This window comes from Echinops telfairi, unplaced genomic scaffold (assembly GCF_000313985.2).
Source record: "Echinops telfairi isolate 266 unplaced genomic scaffold, ASM31398v2 ScPeMD7_53;HRSCAF=182, whole genome shotgun sequence".
In the NCBI taxonomy this organism is placed as follows: Eukaryota; Metazoa; Chordata; class Mammalia; order Afrosoricida; family Tenrecidae; genus Echinops; species Echinops telfairi.
Genome location: NW_022103951.1, coordinates 19,243,585 through 19,254,835, shown reverse-complemented (window position 1 = coordinate 19,254,835; position 11,251 = coordinate 19,243,585). Strand labels below are relative to the sequence as shown.

The following is an 11,251-nucleotide window of genomic DNA, read 5'->3' as shown; positions in this document are numbered from 1 at the left end:
GGGGGCGCTGTGCATGCCTCCTGTCAACATCTGCCTCTGTCTACTGAGACCCCCGCTTTGAGTTGTTGGGGGCCCTGATTTTCAACCTGGAGGCTTTGTTCCTACAAAGATGGCTGTTGCTGTCCATTCCAACAAACAGTGACCCCTGAAGGAGAACTGCCCAGAAGGTACCTTACTCTGTCACCCTGCTCCTGGCCGGAGCAGGGCCAGATGGTTTCCCCTTCCGAAGTGGGGAGAAACCCGTTTTTCAGAGGGCAGCCAAGCAAAAACGGACGTGTGTGACATCTGTGCCACCCAGCTGCTATTCACAGCATTGATGCCGAGAACCCCATCCTTAAAGATGCCTGAAGAACCCCCATTCACAAAGATAATGCCCAGAGAACCCCATGCTTAAATATGATACATGCAGAGAACCCCCATTCATAAAGATGATGCCCACAAAACCCTCAATTTTAAAGATGGTGCCCAGAGAACACCATTCATAAAGATGATGCCTAGTGGACCCTTTCATAAATATGACACCCAGAGAACCCCATCCTTAAAGATGATGTCCACAGAACACACATGCATAAACATTACACCCAGAGAATGTTCATTATTAAAGATGATGCCCAAAGAAATACAACCTTCAAGATGATGCTCACAGACCCCGATTCATAAAGACGATGCCCAGAAAACCCCTTCCCTAATGTCAAGAAAACCCATTCATAAAGACACACAGAGCCACCATTCATAAAGACTATTCTGAGAGAACCCCATCCTTATAGATGATGCCCTTTCCTGAAAGATGACATTCAGAGAACCTGATCTATAAAGGTGATGCAAGAGAACCCCTATCCTTAAATATGCCACAGAATCCCCATTCATAAAGATGGTGCCCCGAGAACCTTAATTTGTAACAATGATGCTCAGGGAACCCCCATTAATAAAGATGATGCACAGAAAAGCTCGTTAGTAAAGAGGGTGTCCAGAGAAGCCCATCATTACAGATGCTCAGAGAACCCCCTTTCATAAAGATGATATCCAGAGAATCCTGATTCGTAAATTTGATGCCCATAGAACCCTCATTCTTAAAGATGACACCCAGAGAGTCCCTCTTCATAAATATGACTCCCAGAGAATCACCCTTCGTAAAGATGATGCCCAGAGAACTTTCATTTGTAAAGATGATGCCCAGAGAACTCCATTCATAAAGATGACACATGAGAATCCCATTCTTAATAATGTGCAGAGAACACCTATTCATAAAGATGATGCTCAGAGAACCCCTTTTAATAAAGAGTGTGCCCAGATAATCTCTGTTTGTAAGGATGATGTTCAGAGAGTCCTCATTTAAATAACGATGACATCCAGAGAACCCTAATTCATAAAGATGATGCCCAGAGAACCCCAACTCATAGATGATACCTCGAGAACCCTAATTCATAAAGATGATTCCCAGAGAACTCAATCATAAACACCCAGAGAACCCTCATTCCTAAAAGTGATGCCCAGAGAACATGATTCACAAAGATGATGCCCAGAGAACCGCCATTTATAAAGATGACTATGGAGCCCTTTCATAAAGATTATGCCCAGAGAATCCCCATTCTTACAGATGATTCCCTGAGAATCTCCATTCATACAGATGATTCCCAGAGAACCCCAACCCTGAAAGGTGATGCCAGAGAATACCCATTTATACACGAGGCCCAGAGATACTTCATTCGTAAAGATGACACCACAGAATCCCATTCATGAAAATGATTCAAGAGAACCTCCCTCCTTAAAGATGATGCCCACAGAACCCCCAACCATAAATATGGCACCCAGAGAAGCCCATTCTTCAAGATGAAACCCAGATAACCCTCATTCATAAAGATTATGCCCAGAGAAACCCCATAGATAAAGATGATGTCCAGAGACACTCTGCTCGTAAAGATGAGGCCCAGAGAACTCGTTATAAGGATATTACAAGAGAGCCCTATCCTCAACCGGCCTCTCTTCAGAATATACTCTCTCAGCACCTCCAAGACAATTGAAATGTTTGCACAATGGCCCATCATACAGGATAAAGTATAGGCATGTACTTTTGTAGCCCTGTGGATCATCCCAATGCCCCCTCTTGGGGTGCGATATCACCCACTAGGGGAAACACCATTGTGTATATTTGTAGGAGAGACTGCTTTATCTCTCTCCATTGGAGAAGTGGTGGGTTTGAAGAACCCAGCCCCCACTTAACAGGCCAAGATATAGCCCAGCTTGCCCCCCAGAATGCCAAAGCTTACATCATTACATACCTGCCAAACTACTCAGAATCATGACCCAGTCAAGTATATGCAGAAAAGGAAACATCCCAAATAAGTCAGATGTGTTTAAGAGAAGGCTGTAGACCTTTAATGGAGCAGACAGCCTTCTGTTTTCTCTGTGCAGAAACTGGTGGGATTGTCCCTCAGACCTAGAAATACTTCCTTCCAAACACACCAGGGCTGTCACGAGGACACCACCGGGACTCTGAGAACATCATGACATAACTGGACCGGCACTGAGAAGCAGTGCCCAGCTGAGCGGACATGGAAAACGAAGCATCACATATCAAGCATCACATATCGAGAAGGTGGCCTAAAACTGGTGGCGCGGTGGGACAGATGTAGGGGGTGACCAGTATCCCCTGTCCTGGGAGCCAGTTTCTGCTGAGTGCAGCATCCATGCTACATGTCGTGAACAGACACAGCAAAGAATTCATTCTGTGACCATCTAAAGGTTTACGATTCCACTACGGGAGAAATGAATGCCACAAGTGGATAGCTTTACAAAGATATTTATTGTCTCCTAGTGCAAGTGGTAGGAAAAAGAAATGTAGGTCAGGGTTTTAGGCATGGGAGGGACAAACCCCCTGGTCCCTGTCTCAACTACCTAACATTTGGATCTTGCTATCTTGTGACATCAAGGCTTGATCTCAATGACGATTGCATCAGACCCATTCCGACTGTGAGAGGAAAGCAAACGTATTGAGTGGGGCCTGCTCGTCGGCAGGGTCAGGGTCAGGTCCTGCATGACCTGTTCAAAAATGCCTTTATTCAGAGTACCTTGGGGTCCCACATAGCAATGGGGAGGGACAGGGAGCTCCAGAAAGGCATATTGGCACCGTGGCATGGTGTGATGCAGCAGGGCCAGCAGGACTTCTATGGAGACGGGGATTCCACACAACACCAAGGATTGGAGCTGGGAGCACTGGCCCAGAGCAGCCTGCAAGGCCATGAAATCAGGTTCTTTGAGGCCACAGGAATCTAAGGACAAGTGGGTCAAGGTGGCTGACAACCTCATTAGCAAACCTGGGAGGAAGGCATAATTTATGTTATCCCCAAATATACCACTCAAATCCAGGGACTGCAGGTGGCTGGTACAGCGACAGCAGGACAGGCATGTCAAGTCAGAGTCCACAAGCTTGCAGGCATTGATGGTGAGGGACTTCAGGGGGGCCTGAAAGCATGTGAGCAGCTGATGGAGGCGGCCATGAAGGAGGACAGATTCCAGAATGAGGTCCTCGATCTCATACAGCCCGACAAAGTGAGAGGTGAATTCAGCAAGAAGCATCTGCACCCCATCCTGCCTGCATGACCCCAAGCAACATAGGGTGATTCCAGAGAGAGAGATGGTGTGCAGATTAACCATCTTGGACAGGTAAGGAGCAAACCAGTTGAGGTCGTGCAGGTCCCATCTGCCATCCACTTCCACATCCCAGACAGAGTCCAGCCGCACCTTTTGCAGGATCTCCTCAAGAACAGGAACTTGGGGCACATCCCCAACAAACTCCACCTTCCTGCAGTACAGGGGAGGCAGAGTCTTTCCCTCCTTGACCATTTCACCAAGGATGGTGAGCAATGCATTCAGGATTTCTTCCCGAAAGCGCAGGTCTATGATCACATTCACAGGGGGCAGGAGCTGATGCCTCTCCTCTGACCCGGATCTCTCCTCTTCTGGACTCTGAGTACTGGGTGGGGTGGCCTCAGGCTCCTGTGATGCAGTCTCAAAGCCACTGAACTGGGATACGAGCCACGTATTCCAGATCTCGGTGTCCGTGTGGCGCCGTAAATCAAGCTGCCTCAGTTTGCATCTCCTGGGTCGAACCCTGTGGGCAAGCAGCATCTCAAGACCATCAAGTACAGCCTTTAAGACGCCATAGGGAGATTCACAACCCTCCACCAGAGTTCCCAGGTGGAGATGGGTGAAGGGCCAGGAGAACACCATGCTCTTCACTATCTCTGTGTGTCCCCCATCAAAGGCTGCTTTGAACAAGGGAGAGAAGAGATCTACGGGCAGCCACTCCAGAGCAGCAATGACTGAGGCCTCATTTTGCAAGACACATTGGATGGAGAGGTCCAGGAGCCTGGGAAGGTTCCTGGTGCTCATGCTGATCAAAATGCTTCAAAAGAAATCCTGACCTATTAATGGAAACAGGGGTCTGCTCATAATGCTGGGAGAGCCTAGCTGGTTGTCCTAGCCCTCCAAAATCTGGATCCCCCTCCCACCCACTTAGCTCCTCAAAGGGGAGCTTTCTGGCTATGCCACTCAGCTCATCAACTCACTGTGGTAGAGGCTGGAAATGTCCACGTGGGGCTTAGGTTTTCAAACTGAATTCTACTCCTCAATCAACGTAGTTCAGAGGCGGTGGAATCCAAGATGATCCGGTCAATGGCGGGCAGTGAGCTCAGCAACTGGGGAGATGGATGAATCGAAGTTTAGTAGGAAAGATGGCAGTGGCTGTCTCAAGTCCCATGGCCTGTAGGTCTGGGATATAATTGATAACTAGAGAGTACTACTGTGGGGGGGAGGGGACCACAACCTTCTGCCATTGGCTGCTGACAACAGATGGCTTAACCTTTTGGGGTTGTATCATTCCCTGGAGCTCAACTTCTGACCCATTGAGTCGGTTCTGGCTCCTGGTGAGTCCACACAGGAGATCAGAACTGCCCCTGTGGGTGTCTGAGCGGAGTAGACGGCTTCAGCTTTGCCCCAAAGCATGTTTAGATTTATTGACCTTGTGGGTACCAGCCCAAAGCTTAAACCACTGGGTCCCTTCTCTTTTCAGCTTAGTAATGATTTATATCAAACTTTCCAAACACAATTGGGTGATATCTTCTCAAGCAGGAAGACCTTCACAAGTGATCACATTCTGAGCAGGTGGCCTCTACTGGCCCCATTTTCTTTTATCTATTTTTGGGGTGGGGGTGGAGGGAAGGGGCAGAAGCGCCACATTTAATTGATGTAGAGGCACAGAGAATATAGATAACTAAATAGATAATAAGGATAACTCATACTTTTACCATTTTACCATTCTAATGTACTTTTAAAATTGTAAATAGGGTAAGGGTTTACCTTTCAGATCACACATTTTGTTTTCAACGTCATTTACTTATCAAACTCCATCACTGATGACATACCCTTCTGCTACAATCTCCCCTGGGATAAGATTGGCTGCCACTCAGAAAAATTGCCCCTCTTATCTATCTCAGCAAGTTGTGAAAGGATACAGGTTTCCTGCGGTCCTCATAACTGAGCATGTCCTGGATGGCTGTGTTTTCTGTTGTGTTGCGTTATTCACTGGGGGGGGGGGTGTCACACCTTAAATCCTCTACAACCTGGAGGAATATCACTTAGGATCACACCTTAGGAGTGACTTACACAAAAGTCAAAGAAAGCTTAAAAATTAATGCGGCTCTTGAAGGAGGCAACCTGATGGCAGAGCATGTAGGGAATGACAAATTTATCATTCATCATCAGAAAGGAAGTTTGAAAATTTATCTTGAATGATAATGCTCTCCGTGACAGAATATATGGGTGTCCAGGACAACCCAGTTGCTACAATGATGCCTCAGATTTCCTCAGCAGCCATGAAAACTGTCGATGGAGAACGAAAGAGTTTTAACAACTTCTTCAGTCTGAAATGAAACAAACATGCAGTCAATAGGAGGCATTAATAGAGATTACCCATTATATACCTTTTCCTAGAGATGACCCAGGCTGTCTTTTCCTTGCACCATCATGGAAAGACCTTTACTAGCTGCATCGCAGAAGGCAGCTGGCTGGGAAAGCTATGGTGCTCGGTCACATCCAGTGTCGATGAGAAACACCAGGTGAACTACTGTGATGAACATGGATATGGGGGTAAGCAAGCCCTCTCTTTCCCCCCGCCCCAGCTTCAGAAATGGCATCCTGACCAAGTGTGCCCATGAGGAACGCCACTTCTCGTGCCCCAACACAGAGAATATGGACAAGGATAAAAAGTGGCGCATCTGCACAGACGCTAGAGTGACTTCATTGACTCCTGCGTCTCCGCGACTCCCCACCCCCACCGTTACTTCCCATCCCACTATGAAAACAAGAATTATCAGGCGAAATACTGTAAAGATATACTATGAGGGGAAATTCCTTCAAAAATCCCTGCCTTTTCCCCTCCAGCTCCAGAAAGTGCGTCCTGACCAAGTGTGTCCACTAGGAAAGCCACCCCTGGCGCCCAAACATAGAGAATGTGGACGAGGGTGAGAAATGGCGCGTCTGTGCAGACGCTAAAATGACCTCATTGGTTCCTGCACAGCCCTTACCCCCTGCTCCCCCCAAGTTACTTCCCTCTCCCCACTATGAAAACAAGATTTACCAGGTGAACTACTGTGACAAACATGAATATGGTGGGTATTTCTGTCAGCAAGCCCTCCCTTTTCCCATGCAGCTTCAGAAAGGGCGTCCTTGCGTCCACGAGGAACGCCACCTGTGCTGCCCGAGCCCAGAGAACATGGCCGGGGATCAGAAATGGCGCGTCTGCACAGACGCTAGAGTGACGTCACTGGTTCCAGCGCCACTGCGACACCCCCCCCCCACCGCGTTACTTCCCATCTCACTATTAAAACAAAAATTATCAGGCAAAATACAGTAAAGAACATGATTATGAGGGGAAATTCCTTCAATAATCCCCTCTAGCTTCAGAAAGGGCGTCCTGGCCTAGTGCGCCCACGAGGAACGCCACCTGCGGTGCCCGAGCCCAGAGAACACGGACGGGGATCAGAAATGGCGCGTCTGCGCAGACACTACAGTCACCTCACTGCTTCCTGCACCGCCGCGACTCCCCACCCCCAACCCCACGTTACTTCACATCCCACTATGAAATCAAGAATTACGAGGGAAATACTGTAAAGAACCTCCACAAGCTTTGTCTTTTCCCCTCCATCCTCAGAAAGGGCGTCCTGACCAAGTGCGCCCACGAGGAACGCCACCTGTGGTGCCCGAGCCCAGAGAACACGGACGGGGATCAGAAATGGCGCGTCTGCACAGACGCTACAGTCACCTCACTGCTTCCCGCCCGCACCCTGTTCCCCCCTTTACTCCCCATCCCACTATGAAACCCAGAATCACTTCACCAGCTGGACCACGGGATCAAGGGACGGCCTTTCCTGGTGCGCACCCTCTCTCCGCTACGACCAGGACGGCAAGTGAGTGAGCGCTTGAAAAGAAGGGGCGGAAAGACGTCACCGGAAGAAGACGTCCACGTGGACGCAGGACCCCGCTTCCTCTTCTCACACATCGCATCTTCCGCCCTTACATCCGGGCCTTTAGTTTAGAGTCACCCTCTCCGGCATCTTGTTTACGCCACTGATTAAATGTGGCGCCACCGCACCCCCATTAAAGGAGACCAACATCAAATACATGCATACATACATACATACATAGGCGTTGATAATTTTTGACAGTTTGAACCGGAAAGTTACAAACAAAAGGAAAGCTCCAATTTTAAGCTCTGACTTTGTGATGTTGGAAAAGCTCGTTTTCAGTATTCAAAAAGGAAGCTGTCTGACTGTCAAAGAGGAAATCATTTGCCCACATGTAAACAAAAATCTAAATAATGAAGAAGAACCAAAATGCAACCTTACATAGATCCCACATGAATGTCAACACGATCTCAAGAGGGCATGATAGCACCTAATGTCAGTTAAAGCATTGCACTCAAATAAACATATCAGTGCCATTCAGTTTGTCCATCAGGTTGCAGCCTAAGACCTCCCTTGGAGATTGGCCCAGAATACATCTTTCTGGAGTCTTGTCCCCCTCTTTCTCTGCCTTCACCTACCAGCTTGCTGACCACCCTAAGAGCTGCTGAAGCCCCATGATGGTTCCACTGATGTTGTATCAGTTGGTTCCACTGACTCTGTACCCATCGGATGTGATCTGCATCATTGCATATGACTACATGAGTCTGAGGAGGGACTCATGGATTGTTATCAGACTTACAGACCAGAGTCTGGGTTCTCTTCTCAGTAGATAGACTTCTTGATATAAAGCTCTCCCTTACACATGTGAGTGTCACTGGATTTTTTTCTTTACTCAGTCCAACCTAACACAGGCATGGAACACGGGAAACTGTCTCAAATTCACGACTGATTGGCAGATCATTAAGAAAAATGAGAGGAGGGGGGTGGGGGTGGAGGTAAGGAAGCCCAAACCAGGCCATGATTGAGATACACACATTATGTTGGATAGAGCTTATAAATGGGTCCTTCCAACCAAGACAATCTGGGCAAGAGGACTAGAGTATGTTCCTAACCATGCAACCATCAGGTAATGTCCACCAAGGAAACCCTGGCAAGCTCCTAAGACACTGGTCCTCCCAGGATTCTCTGGAGAGGGATGGAAGCAATCCTCCTTCCAATGCACTCTGCCTGAGGGCAAGGTTACCTGCTGCATTGGTTCAAGATCCCAAGGAACTTAATGAAATTTAATCCATGTGGGGACTTCTCTAGTGGTTGAGGGATGGGTGGGTGGAGGGTTGGATGGCTGTTATCCCTATCTGCCGACAAATGAAATGCTCAGAATTTAACCACAAACATAAAAGAGAAGTTGGAGAAGCTCATTATCAACAGACAAAAATGAAGTTGGGCTCAAGAAGCACACAAAAAGGACACGAATCCACGAGAGCCTGAAATTCAACCTTAGATATATCCAAGCCCATTCAAGTTGTCAGAGAATGACTCACCGGTAGTCAATGAGATACACATAAGAGAAGACATGACAAGGAGCACCAGCAAAGACAGTGAGTGCCGAAATACATACGGGGTGACCTGCCCCCAACTCTTTATACCCCGATTGTGCTGAGAAAAGCAACCAAGTGAACTCTGATGAACGCACCCTAGAATTATATGTATGTATGTATGTATGTATGGTGATGAGTTGTATGAGCTACCCAATAAAACCATTTTTTCAAATAAACAAATAAATGAAATAAAAAATTGAGCTATATCTATTATTGTAAGGTTCATCGAGGGGGTAATACCTTGAGAAAGAATTCACGCCAAAGCCTGGCTTATAATCCAAGTGGGTTTTTATAAAGGATGTAGAAGTTTCCGGTTTTACAATCGCAAAAGGGTACACGCTATTTCAGGGAAGTGTGCCAAACCACGCAGAAGCCGCACTGGGGCCCAAAACTGAATACAGGTAACCTCGTGGGAATAAACGCTCATATGGGGTGAACTGAGGCCAGAGACCTTGGCACAGACCAAGCGGGCACAGGCGCAGGGTAAGAAGAGGCAAGAGAGAATTCTCTCCAACTAACCAGGAGCGGGGAACAAGAGGAAGTGAGAAGAGAGGCTGTGAGCCCAGCATAGCCAGGCGCAGGTGCTGAGGGGGCCGCCCAGGCGGAACAAAGGAGAAGGAAGACCAGCCTTCCTGCTGCCAAGGTGTTTTAAACTTCTGGCTGGGAAGACATGGTTGAAGTTATTGGTTGACCCCATTGGCTGCATCAAGCCCACCTGGGCCTATTTGAAACCATGCAAGTGTAGTGCCCACCTGGTTCAGGGGGCCTGAATTGGAGCATGCCCAGTTAAAGTCTTCATGGGTGGCTAATGCTTGCCTGGCTTTCCTTTCCCAACCTCCTGTAGGGGCCTGTGCAGGTAGGGAAGGGACAATCCCCCTGTCCCTGTCTGACTACCTAACATTTCCCCACGGCAGGAGTATGGACCCAAAATATTGGGGTACTGGATGACGATGTCTCTGGCTGCTTCCTGATGGCAAAAGGGGCACAAAGTGGGGCTTTGTTCTTTGGGGTCCACACCCTTCTGATGAGAGGGGTTGTCCACTTAGGGCCCACGATGGACGAGGTTGGGGTGATCCAAGAGCTGGTGATCCTGGGGTTGGCATATTTGGCTCAGAGACATTGGTAACCTGATGACTTCGGGAAGAAACAAACAGGTGGACAGTTTAGTAAGGCAGGGTCAATGCTGCGAGGCAACAGTGCCCTTGCAAGTGTGCGTCGGTGTCACTGGAAGATTTGAAAAGCAATCTGAGGACTGACAGGCATGGGCTCCAATTTACTTTAAACACAGGAAAGGTGTGAAAGCATTTACTTGCCTAAAGACTGTTGGGGGTCTTTTAGGAAAAACTTCCTAGGGCTTGCATCCTTAGCTCTGCCGGGGACTCCCGAGTCCCAGACTGCAGGGTGTAAGGCACTTTCCCACTGTTCCTGTGGGGGACTTTGCAGCTCCTCTGAGGTCAGGGACATTTGGAACGCTATAGTGGAACGAGGATGAGGCCTAATGACGATGTGGGTGTGTAGCTTAGACAGTACATCTCGGCCTAGGAGAGCGGCTGGTCATTCAGGGACTACTAGGAAGCTGTGCGTGGAATAGAGGTTGTCCATAGGCACCTTACGGGTTCTGTAAAGTGTTTGACTACAGGATTTCCTGACACTCCAAGGATGGTGCAGGCGCGGTGCCCGGGGTCCGGGGAAGGTGGTAAGACAGAATATACAGTACTAACTAAGAGAGATTGTAATGGCCCACCTTCCAACATCCATGCACAACCAGGGTTCCAGCGCAGGGACATCAACCCTTTGCTGCTGGCGCCACCTGCCTGGGCTTCTTTGTGCAGGCTCCAGGTGCAGATGGGCTAGCAGATCGCTCTCCTCTTGTGTTTCCCCATAGGACAGAGTGCTGCCCGAGGCCAGTTTGTTTACACTGATAGCATGGACCACGGGGAGGCCTGTTTCCAGTAGGGCTAACTTTGCCCCATGGCACAAATGCCAACACAGAGTGCAGCAGGGGTCTTGGGACCTGGGAGGCAGTGCACTGGCATTGGTTAGATATAGTGTCCATACCTGCATGGCTAACGTATTCTCCTCATGAGCCTGGACTTCCCATTTGTTGTCACGATTGGAAAAGTTGGCGTGAGCACTAGTGACCACCTCTTCCAAGCTAACTCCTGCAGGCTTCTGCACCAACTTCTGGAG

The 11,251-nt window shown here is 48.5% G+C and overlaps 1 protein-coding gene across 1 annotated transcript in view; it reads right to left on the bottom strand.

Annotated features, from left to right (window-relative positions):
• The window catches only part of LOC101649584 (melanoma antigen preferentially expressed in tumors-like), a 7,470-nt gene extending 3,078 nt beyond the window's left edge, over positions 1-4,392 (bottom strand). The window contains exon 1 of the mRNA XM_004717776.2: positions 3,354-4,392. Within this exon, the coding sequence (XP_004717833.2) occupies positions 3,354-4,392 (1,039 nt within the window). The remainder of the gene's footprint in view (positions 1-3,353) is intronic.
• Between the last annotated feature and the right edge of the window lie 6,859 nt (positions 4,393-11,251).